The 12,039-nt window shown below is 54.2% G+C and overlaps 1 protein-coding gene across 4 annotated transcripts in view; it reads right to left on the reverse strand.

The window, feature by feature from the left end:
* PLA2G4F (phospholipase A2 group IVF) overlaps window positions 1-12,039 on the reverse strand; it is a 35,490-nt gene that overhangs the window by 16,411 nt on the left and 7,040 nt on the right. For 2 of the 4 annotated variants that reach the window (XM_021695614.1, XR_002480618.1), the window contains exons 12-20: window positions 10,837-10,973; window positions 10,338-10,560; window positions 9,116-9,230; window positions 8,753-8,890; window positions 8,547-8,654; window positions 7,190-7,384; window positions 6,759-6,925; window positions 5,743-5,929; window positions 5,292-5,449 (exon numbers count right to left, since the gene is read on the reverse strand). In XM_021695614.1, coding sequence (XP_021551289.1) covers window positions 5,292-5,449; window positions 5,743-5,929; window positions 6,759-6,925; window positions 7,190-7,384; window positions 8,547-8,654; window positions 8,753-8,890; window positions 9,116-9,230; window positions 10,338-10,560; window positions 10,837-10,973 — 1,428 coding nt within the window. Of the gene's footprint in view, window positions 1-1,697; window positions 5,450-5,742; window positions 5,930-6,758; window positions 6,926-7,189; window positions 7,385-8,546; window positions 8,655-8,752; window positions 8,891-9,115; window positions 9,231-10,337; window positions 10,561-10,836; window positions 10,974-12,039 lie in introns of those variants that run through there. The other 2 variants (XM_021695613.1, XM_021695612.1) reach the window with 1 other exon arrangement.

Consider the following 12,039-nt stretch of genomic DNA (forward strand, 5'->3'; position numbering starts at 1 on the left):
TTTTGAAGTTTTTAAAACACTGGAAATAAAATTCAGGCAAGAGCCCCAAGGTAGTTTGTGGAAGGTCTGGGTGGCTGGGAAGCCAGATGTAGGGCAGAAACTAGAAAATGTGTTAGCATGCACAGGGTCTTGTCTTATTTGGGGAGAGGAAATGGAGACTGACTGGCTTTTTAAAAATAAAAGTTTAAAAGCTTTATGAGAACCCCAAACTGGAAATAACCCAAATTTCCATCAGCAGGTGAATGGATAAGCAATCTGTGGTATATCCACAAAATCCCAACTTAGCAATAAGAAGAAACCAACCACTGGTACACACAACAGCATGGATAAATCTCAAAAGCACTATGTTGAGTGGAAGAAACCAGACCCAAAAGGGTACACACTATATAATTCCATTTATGTACAACTCAGGAAAGGACAAAGCTGGTCTATAATGACAATAAGCAGATCAGTGGGCACTGGGACCAAGGGTGGGAGACTGATTGGGATGGAACCCAAGAGAACATTTTGGGTGATTGAAATGTTCCATATCTTGATTGTGGTGATGGTTACATGTGTATGTAAACTTGCTAAGATTCATTGAACTGTGCACTTAATCTTTTTTTTAAAGATTTATTTATTTGAGAGAGAGAGAGCACACACACACAAGTGGGGGGGGACAGAGGGGGAGAGAAAGGGAAGAGGGAAAGAATCTTAAGCAGACTCCCGCTGAGCATGGAGCCTGACACGGGGCTCGATCTCATGACCCTGAGATCATGACCCAAGCCGAAATCAAGAGTCAGTCACCCTACTGACTGAGCCACCCAGGTGCCCCAAACTGTACCCTTAATCTTAAACATTTACTGTATACTTAGAACGGGCGCATTATATTATTTATAAAATACACTTCAATAAAATTGACAAGGGAAACCATCAGCATTCTAGAAATAGAAAGTAGAACTTTCATACTAGCAGAGGGGGATAGTGGAAGAAAGAGAATTAAATCAGAAAGCAAGAAACAGGAGGCTTAGGTGGTACCTGCCTGAACCAGAGATCAAGGGGTACCTGGGCCTTATTGTAGAGCCCTCAGCCCAGGTCCAGAGGACTGAGTGGGGGTGGCTAGAACAGGGTATATGGCCTGCAGGAGACCGAGAAGACCCAGCTTAGACATCTGTACTGTTTAAACTCCCCAGGTGATTCCACTGTGTGGCTACATTACGGAGTAGAGCACTACTCTGAGCCGAAGGATAAAGAGGCACAGAAGTCTTGCAAACCACCAGCTAAGCAGCCAGAGCCTGTCTCCAAAGCAATTGCCCCATTCCCTTCCGCCACCTACTCACCCCCTCCCCACCCGATTGCCCCTCTGCCTTACTCATATTTTCCTCCCTCTGTCTTTCTCTGACTTTTCCCCCAACCTTGCCTCCTTTTATCACTTACTTTTCCAAAGCTTGCCACCTAGCGTTAGCAACTAGACTTTTAGAAATTCTCATTAAATGGCCTTCTATTACATATATATTTCTTCAAAACCAAAGTCTGACTAAAGTAAAAAAAATTTTTTTTAAGATTTATTTACTTATTTTAGAGAGAGAGTGAGCATGTGGGAGAGTGGGGGGGAGGGGCAGAGGGAGAGGGACAATCTCCAGCAGACTCCCCAATGAGTGCAGAGCCCAATGTAGGGCTTGATCCCACAACCCCAAGATCATGACCTAAGCCAAAACCAAGAGTCAGACGCTCAACCAACTGAGCCATCCAGGCGCCCCACAAAATAAAAGTTTTAAAATATATATGGGCTCCTACTTGCTTAATATTTCCTGTGCCTCACGTGGCCTAATAGAAAAAATTAATTCCCGACCCTGAACTCTGGTGACCAACCTCCCTGACTGGCAGGACAGCCCCAGTGTAGACCCCTCTCTCCTGCATGGGGAAGAGTCCTGGACTCCCTACCCTGTTCTGTGTTCCTGTGGATTTTCAACCGCTATAGAGTGGGGACTGGGGGGGAAATGGAGGCATGCAGAGTAATGCAGGTAATCCTCCTTTCCTCCTCTCCAAGAATGACTCCATCTGAAGTGAGGGAGCTTTCATGTAAACTCTGAGCAAAAGAATGGAGTAGCAGTGAGGCAATTAGCTGCAGGGACTGAACTCTGGAGAGGGTGGGAGGGCACCTACGCCAACCCGCCCCCTGCCAACACCAGAGGCCCCCTCCCGGTGCTGTGCCAGCCAATGAAAGAAGAAAACGCTTCTCTTTCTTCTGTCTCTCCTTTCCTTCCTTCTTCCTTCCTTTCTTCCTTTCCCTCCTTCCACCCCCACATCTGCCCTGCACCTCTTTCTTTTTTCTTCTTCTTGTGAATGCCCAGAGATATATCTGAAGAAGCCAGAAGGCCTAGTATTTGAACCAGTGTCTGTTCTCACACGCCTTGAGCTAAGACTGTGGGCCCAGGGCTGCCATGTGGTACAAGCCCACTGGGCAAGTTCATATCGTCACTTCATATGAATGGCACCTCCTGGAATTCTGTAGTATACAACGTGTGCAGCCATGCATGGCAGCCTTGGTGGCCACCCTTTTCTTCCTTTGCCTGATGAGGGGATCTGACAAGAAGGAATGACATCCTTGCTCCGGTGTTTCTGCCCAGCCTCAGAGTGACTCAAGCTGTGTTCCTGGGGCCAAATCCCTCCAACCTGGTCACCCTCGGGACCTTGAAACATGTTTCTGGCCATCTTGTGCCTGGGTTGGAAATGGGGCAGAAATGCAGTAGAAATAGCCTTAGATCCCTCCTCACCAAGGAGCAGGAGCCAAACTGGCCAGGTCATCCTTGACCCCCAACTCCTCCCTCTAGTTGGCGCCCAGATTCAATCCTGGTGATGGTTCCCCATTCCCTGGCTGAGCTCACCCCTGCACCTGCTGACCAGTTTCTTAGCTAGGGAGACCAGCCTCCCCTTTCTAGCTCTCCCACCCTTATCTCATTACATCTTCCCGAACCTAATCTGAGCCAAGGTGGCATTTCCTACACTTCTGTGTGAATCAAGGTACCTCCCAACTCTGTACAAGCCCATGTGCCTGCTTTAAACCTGCTGGCCTGGAGAGCAAACACCAGCCCCTGCACCCCGGGGTGGTGATCACAGAGTGAAACAGAGCTCTTGTTGTAGGCAGTTTTGCATATATGTGTGCATTTTTCTCGGGAGAGTGTCCATGGCTTTCATCAGCTTTTCAAAAAGGTCCACTTGGGTTAAGAACCACTGGAGGACAGCGGTGTACATCTTTACGTGGTTGGGGGTTAATGATCCGTCTCTTTAGAATGTAGGATCTCATTCATTTATTTGTCAAATATTTTTGGAGCATCTACTATCTGCTAGGCATGGCTCTAAACACTGAAGATACAGCAGCAAACAAAACAGACAGAAATCTCTACCCTCCAGGAGCCAGAGACAGACTGGGGCTATCCGAGGCATTAAAGACAGACTGACTGAAGATTCTAAGCAAAGATTCCTCCACGAAGATCTAAGAACTCTACAAAGTTCTAAATTATGAACTCTATGGGGGTCTTAATAAGTTACTGATGATGTCATCACAGCAGGGGTGATGACAGTGGCCATAGCGGGAGCTCAGGGTCCAGCCTGGGGCTACCCCAAAGGAAACCTCTCATTGCTGAGCCAAGACAGGGCTGGTGGTCTATGACGGGCAGCAATGGTGAGGAGAGAACCAAACTGGCCCCCCTCCCCATGCCAGCCCAAAGCACTGGGCCTTCTGAGGCCTGGCTCCTTCAGCCCTCCTGCTCATGTCCAGCTGGAGGCCTGGGGGTCCCAGGTCAGGCCAGGCTGGGGGCACAGGCTGGGATCTAACGACCTACCTCCCAGCTGGGAGCCAGAATGAGGGTTTTCTTCCCAGAGTCAGGACGGGTGAGGCTTCCTCTAATAGGTGTCCCTGACTGAAAGAGCAATTGTGACTTTGGTCTAGAGAGGATGGAAGGGGAAGGCTGCAGCCCAAGAGAGCACTCTGGAGGAGAGGGCAGTAGAAGCAAGGGTTCAAGAGAGTATGGCATCCGGGCCACTGAAGGGCCCCAGGCAGCTCCGCGCTGGGTGGGATGGAGGTAGGGAGAAGAAGCCTGCAGAATGCTTATGGCCTGAGGGCCCCCAGATCACACCTAGTCAGAGTGGATCTCCTCTCTACAGACATAAAATCTGGCCATGCTAGAGATGCTCCTGGTATTCAGAGGATCCCATGTGGGTCAGGAGAGATGAAAGACAGGGGGAGAGAGGGGCAGATTGCCCAGATCATAGCATGTGTCTGTGAAAGGGGCAGGAACCCAGGCCTCTGAGTTCCCAGCCAGGCGCCCTCTACCACTGCCCATCCCTGGCCAACAGACAGGTGCTCGCCCGCCCCACCCTCACTAGGAACACGCACACATTTGCAGGCACACACTTCCTGTGCTCCCCGATAAACAAACGCACCCTCTAGACACACCCATTGAGCTTCCGGGAATGCCGAGCCTATTTGCAGGAGGTAGCAGCACATGAGGAGAGCGCGTGGCCCGAGTTTAAAGAGCGAAGCATCAGTAATTAACAGGGAGACATGAGCACACCCATCAGTGGGAGCCTCACCAGGATGGGGGGGTACCATCCCACAGCCTTCAGGAGGCTAAGCAGAGGATGGTGAGCAGTGAGGGGCACAGGGGAGGCCAGGGGCAAAGGAGAGTCAGCAGGCTGAAGGATGGAATTAGTAATCCAAACTGGCAGCCCAGGAGGCCCCCCTTTATTCATGATAGCACTGAGCACTGCATCCAGGAGCCTGGCCATTTGCAAAAGTGTAGATTAGATGGAGGAATCTTTGCTTTTGGCCTCAGCTTAAGGAGAGAAACCTGTGCCTCAGCTCTCACAGCTCCCAGTCTGGTGAGGGTCTGAAGACCTGGGCCCTCTAAGGTCCTTCTGGGTTTGGGGCAGGCCCTGGGGCTAGACTGTTGCCTGATCCCCTCTACACTCCAATGTAAAATGAGCACCGCTCACCTCTGCCCCCCTTCCCCAAGAGCCCCAGAGAGACATACTGCCCCATCATATCCCAGAAACACCTATGAGAAGGGCCCAGCCCCAAAGCCCAGCTGCCATTCTGCAGGAGCTTTCTGGGGCCTGGAGGACTTAAGCACGTCCCTGTAACATGGGAAGCAGGAGCCCCTCAGCATCTACCACTCCTCCTCCCTCAAGCCCCGGTCTGGAGCCCACGGTGGCTACTCTCCCTCACGGTCCTCCCCTCCAGCCTGGTCAGCTCCAGCCCTGTCCCCAGCCTGCCGCTGCTCCAGAGCCAGCCGTAGGGCGTGTCTCACGGTCTCCGCGTTGTTCAGAACATTGTATCGACTCAGAGCCACCAGCCGCTCAAACTCCTCAGGCTCATAGGTGAAGTTCATCATGCCATAGGGAGTGTCTGACCCGTTGACGACGAAGTCCCCGAAGGCCTTCTCCTCAGCTGTTTGTCGCTCCACACCTGTGGGTGGGAAGTGGAAAGAAGGCCCAGCTGGGGGCATTCCGAGGCAGGAGCTGCCAGGCCAGAAGGCGCCCCCTCCGCCCCATTGCCCTAGGATATCTGGCTGGACCCACATTTCCTCTCTCTCGACCATCAGGATGAGCTGGGCCAGTGTGAACACTGAGGCCCCGGAAGCAGAGGGCAGCAGTGGCCAGCTCGGGCCCTCCGGGAGGCATGCTTCAGTACGCGGTCCCGGGAGTCCACTCTCGGCACAGCACCCCACCACCAGACCCCAGCCCAGGGCCTCCCCTCACCTGGGGCCAGGTGTGTGCGGAAGGTACGGTTGACAAGGGGGAAGTGTAGCACGATGGGTGAGCGGGCGTCCTTGGTCTTGGCGAACACGTAGCACTCGCGGGGCTCCTCCAAGTCCTCAGGGAGCACCTCAATCCTTGGGAAGGGGATGCCTCGGTCCAGGCAGTACTTCTCTGTCATCTGTAGGACCTGGGCAGGGAGGCCAGCTTCTGACCCTGCCTCCTACCACCTGCGCTCACACAGCCCCACGCCCCGCCGCCCCGCCCCCCCCACTAGCTGAGTGACTACAGGCAGGTGACATCGCCTTTCTGAGCCTGTTTCTTTACTTACAAAATAAAAACGGGAAAAATTCTAGTGGGGTGGTTGTGTAGATTAATGACAATCACCAGCGTTCTCACGGTCATTCCTCCCATAACCACCCCCTGCTTCCCTTCTCCTTCCTCCCTCTTAGGGGCTGATTTCAATGTCACCAGGTGGAGACAGCATGATTACAGAAGGTCAAATGGGAAGAGGCTTTATCCGTCATCTAATCCCAGGCTCTCCTTAGATCCAGGAGGATAAGGAGGAGGAGGAAGCCAGCAGCTCGACCAGAACCCTCATCCAGATGGTGGAACCTGTCCACTACCCCGCAGGGCTTGAGGGAGCTGCCACTGGAGATGCCAGTGGAGCTGATGGTTCTGTTGTTACCCCAGTACCTAAGGGACAGCAGACCCAGACACAGGTGCAGACAGGAGCCAAGAAGGCTTTCAGAAACAGGCAGGGGCCAGAACAGGAGCCTTCTCTTCACCAGGATGGAAGACTCCTGAGGATTATCTTTGGCCTCTTCTCCCGACTCCCGCTCCAACCCATGGCCTGAGCAATCCCCCTCCTCCAGCTGGGGAGACCAGTGCCACTAAAAGTCTTCACGAGGTACCCTCCCGCACATTAGAACGCAGGTCCTGCATGAAGGGCAATCTCCAAATGCCCAGCCAGGCTGCCTCAACAGACAACCTCAATTCCTCCCCACCACACACCTTACCTCAAAAGGGGCCTCCAGGGAGTAGTCAAAGGACAAAATGAGGTCCACCGCTCTCTGGGGCAGCAGGTTCAGTGGGAATGGAGAGTTGATGGCAAAGCCCCCATCTACCAGGCACAGGCAGTCCCGCATGGGAGTGAGCTGGTTGGGGAAGGCATCAGGGTGCGTAGCTGCAACAGGGACAGATGCTTGCTCTTCTCTTTGCATTGGGAACGCCCCTCTCTGTAGAGATCTCTCCTCCCCTGCTTCTGATGGCAACAGAGTCTCCACCCCAGCCCCTGGCTCTGCCTCCTAGCAGACATCCCAGTCCTTCGCCCTCAGCGCCCCCGGGGCAGCAGGAGTCCACAACCCAGCCCCCAGGGGAAAAGGCAGCGCAGGCCCCAGTGAGCCAGAGGTGCAGGCAGCAGGGGATCCCCACCCAGAGCAGCACCCACCTTTCCAGGCCATGAACTCCCGGCCAGCTACGTAGTCTTTGTGTAGGCAGAGGCCCCTGGTGAAATTCAAGTTCTCCGCGGAGGTAAAGCGGGAGGTGAATATGTCCAGCACAGCCTGGGAGAAGGGGCCCTGGGGGGTGAAGAGCCTGGTCTGCAGACGTGTGGGGCCATGCAGCTGGAGCTTCTGGCTGTCATCTAGATTGGGGTGGGAGGGTGAAAAATAGAAGTGGGGCCCTCCTTTGTCCAGTGGCCCTTACGGCTCAGGGGAACCCCTTTATCTCCTCCCCACATTCACCCCTCCTTTCCCCCCAGCTCCCAAGCCTCAGACTGCTGCTTCCCAGAACCTCTTTTAAATGACATTTTGTTTCAGGTTGCCTATATTTTGAAAGTTGCCTATGGCTTTGTATTTATTAAGTGCTCATTTATTTCCCCCTTTTGAAAATAAAGTTGTATATACAAAATTTCATCCAGTAAACACCCACTGAGGAGTACTGCGTGCTGGGCACTGTGCCAGGCACAAGGGATGTGAAGGTGAATAGGGCCTGGCCCTGGGAGAGTCACATAAAGAGATCAGAAATCATAACAATGCCTCGAGGTAAGGACAGTGATGGAGGGTTTGCACGGTGCTGCGGCACTTTGGTGGTAAGACCCTCTATCAGCCTGGAGGGATGGAGTAGAACAGAGAAGCCCCGTGACAAAATGATGTCTGACCTGAATCTTAAGAAATGAGCAGATGTTATCCAGGGAAGAAAAGTGGAAAAGGTATTCTGTGCATCAGGGAGCTCATGGGCCACTTATTAAAGAGCAGCCCCGAGGGGTATGGACAGACAGCCACCAGATGCACAGTGGTCCTGGGCTGAGTTGACATACTTGAACCTGAGCAGAGACTTCAAAGCTGTGGCCTTATCATAGAGCACTCACAACTCCCACTGGCTTTTTTTTTTTAATATATTTTTTTAAAGATTGTTTTTATTTATTTGACAGAGAGAGAGACAGCGAGAGAGGGAACACAAGCAGGGGGAGTGGGAGAGGGAGAAGCAGGCTTCCCGCGGAGCAGGGAGCCTGATGCGGGCTCGATCCCAGGACCCTGGGATCATGACCCGAGCCTAAGGCAGACGCTTAATGACTGGGCACCCAGGCGCCCCTCCCACTGGCTGTTCTGACACGGCCTCCCCCGGCCCCCCAGGCACACCGTCTCCACAGGCCTCTGGAGACCCTAAGCTAGAAGTCATTTCCTCAGGACTTCTCTGAACCCAGTGGGACAGCCAAGGTCTGCACCATCCCTTCCCTCGTCCTTCATGCCTCAGCCAGGGCCCTGAAGAGAGGGCTGTGGGGAGGTCAAGGTGTCTACCCTCACCTGTGATGTTTACTTTCCCTCTGTGCCCGTCCAAGAAGCTGAGGCCTGAGCCCGCAGTCTTCAGGAAGATCTCCTCCACGCTGGCTGCAAAGGCACTGCCCCACATACCTACGGGGAAAGGCAAGGCCCTGGGCCCTCACAACTGCCCCCATCTCAGGGCCCGGCCCCGCCCCTGCCGCATCCCCAGCCCTCCAGCCCAGACTCACCCTGCAGGTAGCAGATCCGGGGCTCGGGCCAGGGCTTCAGCAGATGCCCCATGAAGAACTCAGAGCCAAAGAGCTCAGTGGGGACGTAAGCCCCATACTTGGGGAAGCCGACCTCGTGGGGGGTGAACTCGCACCACTCTGGGGGCCCAGAGTGAAGGGAATGTTACCCAGGGCCTTTCGCCAGGACCCCAGGGTTTCCCCTCACACTCGAGTGCCTGAGCAGGAATCAGACTTGCCACGAGCAGGAGGCAGCAAGTCCACTGTGCGCCAAGGCTCCCGTCTGTTCGCTGCCAGCACTGGCCTCTCACACCCTCCTACCGACCACCGCCTCCACCTGCTTCCCGGGTCCCCACAGCCAGGCACCTGCGAAGTCTTCCCCGCTGATGTGGGTGAGGACATTGATGCTGGCGTAGATAGGGTAAGGGTTCTGGCCCTGGCTGACGGCCTCCTGCTGGTCAGACAGCCTGGCGGGGTTTTCCTGGCAGGCAGGAAGGGAGGCACTTGGCTTTTGGGGAGCTCCCTTCGCCCATCCCCAGGGCGTGAGGCCCGATACCCTTCAGGGGACGGCTTGCCCACCAGAGACTGGGGCTGCCAAGGCCGGTGCTCTAGAAATAGCTCTCTAAGGGCCAGGCTTTCGGCTGCAGCCCAGGTAAGGCCACGGTGAGTTTTGTGCAATTCCAGGGGCATTGGGAACACTCTCCCCACTTCTTTCCTGTTTAAGAAAACATATTAGAGCCCAAGGGAGTCAGTGACCTTTTTTAAAGGAAAAACTGAAAAAAAAAAAAATCCAGTTTACGTTCTTCAAAAAATAAATCATTCAAAAATATGGATTCTTTTCTTAGACATGAGAAATCACTTGTGATTTACATCCACACCCTGGTGGGCCAGGCCCCCAGGCCTGAGACCCTCACTCAGCTCTGACTCCTCTCATCTCCCAGCTTGTGCAGGGCCTGCAGCCCTAGGAGCAGGGGGCAGCTTGGCCGGTGGGCAGGAGAGGCGTTCGGCCGAGGCTGCAGGTTGGAACCCTTGGAACACTTTCAAAACACACGAGTGTTAGCGCTCGAACCCAGAGTGTTAGCGCTCAATCCCAATCAGTATCTCCAGAAGTGGGGCCCAGGCCTGGGTGTTTCTGAAAGGCAGTGCAGGTGATTTTTTTTTTTTTAACGATTTTATTTATTTATTTGACAGAGACACAGCAAGAGAGGGAACACAAGCAGGGGAGTGGGAGAGGGAGAAGCAGGCCTCCCTCTGAGCAGGGAGCCTGATGAGGGGCTTGATCTCAAGACCCCGGGATCATGACCTGAGCCGAAGGCAGCCGTTTAACGACTGAGCCACCCAGGCTCCCTGGTGCAGGTGATTCTAATATGCAGACCGACCCGAGAACTGCAGACCCGCCTCTCCCTTCAGGGGTTAGGGGTCAGGAAAGAGGGAGCGAGGTCAGCCCACTCTTGTCCTCAGAGAGCTCAGACCTAAGGGATAGCTTTGCAAATATTCCATCTTAGCCTAGCCAGGAAAGCAGAAGCACGTGCTGGTGAGTCAAGGGTGGAAAGGAGCCAGGTTTGTTTATTATGTGTTCTTCTCTTACCTCCTGGTAGAGGAAATACTCAATGAGGAGACCCCAGAGGTCGATGAGGGAAACACTGTGGCCACTGCCTTCCAGGCTCCCCAGTTCCTGGGCGTAGTACTGTAGGCGCTCCAGGGACATGGCCCCCATCTTACTGCTGCAGACCCGAGCCTGGGCATGTTCAATGGGGCCCTGCAAGGCCACCTGGGACCAGGCTGGGTCTCGGTAGAGGGTGGAGATGCACCTAGGCATAGAGAGCATTGGGGCAGTGGCGCAAGGAGCACAGCAAGGGGAGAGAGGGATGCGAGTGTCTGCGCGTGCCCCACCTCTCCATCCCTTGTACCCACTGCCCTGCCCCACCCACTCAAGGAGGGCTGGGAACGCGGTGCCTTCCTGCCCCTCCGAACCCCCTTGGAGGCAGGATCCCAGCACCCTCTCAGGGAATCCACCAGACCACTGGTCACACTCCTGCCCCTTCAGGGCTCTCCTTTACTCTGCCCCCTGCCTGCACCTCACGTACCAGGTAGACCCAGAGACCCCACTCAGGTAGGTCACGGTGTCCAGGAGGCCGAGTTCCTGCAGCCCTGCCAGGCTGCCGTACAGGGAAGACATTGCTCGGGTCCCACCTCCCGAACCCAGCACAGCCACCACAGGCACCTGAGCGCAACGATATCACAACAACGCTGACCGCCACTGTCGTTTAGGTACTATTGCTTACAGTGTCAGACCCTGGTCTAAGAGCCTTATACGTCTATCTCATTGAATCCTCACAGCAACCCATGGATCCCCATTTTACAGAGTAGGAAACTGAGGCACAGGAAGGTTGGATAATGTGCCCACAGTCTTACAGGTGGTAAGTGACGGGCTGTGAAACCAAAGCGGTATAACTTCGGAGATGGCTCTTAACCATCGCACCGGGAAAGAGAGTAACTGGAAGGTAGACTGGATTTCACCCAAATCCATTAGAGCAGGGTTTCTCAGTCTTGGCACTAATGATCATTTGGGACTGGGCAATTCTTTGTCACGAGGGGCTGTCCTGTATGTTGTAGGATGCTTAGCAGCATTCCTGGCCTTTACCCACTAGATTCTAGTAGCATCCCTCTCCCCTGCCCTAGTGGTGGCCATAAAGCATGTCCCTAGACAGTGACAAGCGTCCAGTCGAGAAGCACTGGGCTAAAGTGGCAAAGACCGCCAAGCAGCCTGGACCTGCCCCAGACATGAGAGGCACCCAGATGTCTCTTCAGGATCAGAGGTGCCTGGTGGGATCCGACTAGAAGCTTTTTGGCTGCTCAGCTTTTCCATGAGGCTTTGGCTCATTCTGCCCCCGGACTTTTGGTTCCCTTCCCTGCCCTCCTTTCTTCTGTCTTGAAAGAAATGCTCCCTAGCCAGCACTCAGCAAGGGCACTGTCCCTCCGGAGGGCTGGAGGACACAGAGCTCCCCAAAAGCCAGGTCTGTGCCTTCTCTGTCCTCGCCCTACAGAGTGGAGAGCTGGCACAGGGCAGGCAAGACCAAAGGAACGGTCTGGGCTTGCTCACCTTGTCAGTGCCGGGAATTGGCTCCAACTCCCGAGCACACTTGCAGCGAGGAGGAAGCCACCAACTTGTTCCTGATTTACCATAGCTCTCTCCCTTGGTACCGCCTTCCCGCCTGCCTCCCGGCCACAGGCTCCCATGGACCCTCCACTTCCAAACCCCTTTGTCCACGGTTATGGACCAAATTGTG

This window comes from Neomonachus schauinslandi, chromosome 9 (genome assembly GCF_002201575.2).
Source record: "Neomonachus schauinslandi chromosome 9, ASM220157v2, whole genome shotgun sequence".
Taxonomy (NCBI): domain Eukaryota; kingdom Metazoa; phylum Chordata; class Mammalia; order Carnivora; family Phocidae; genus Neomonachus; species Neomonachus schauinslandi.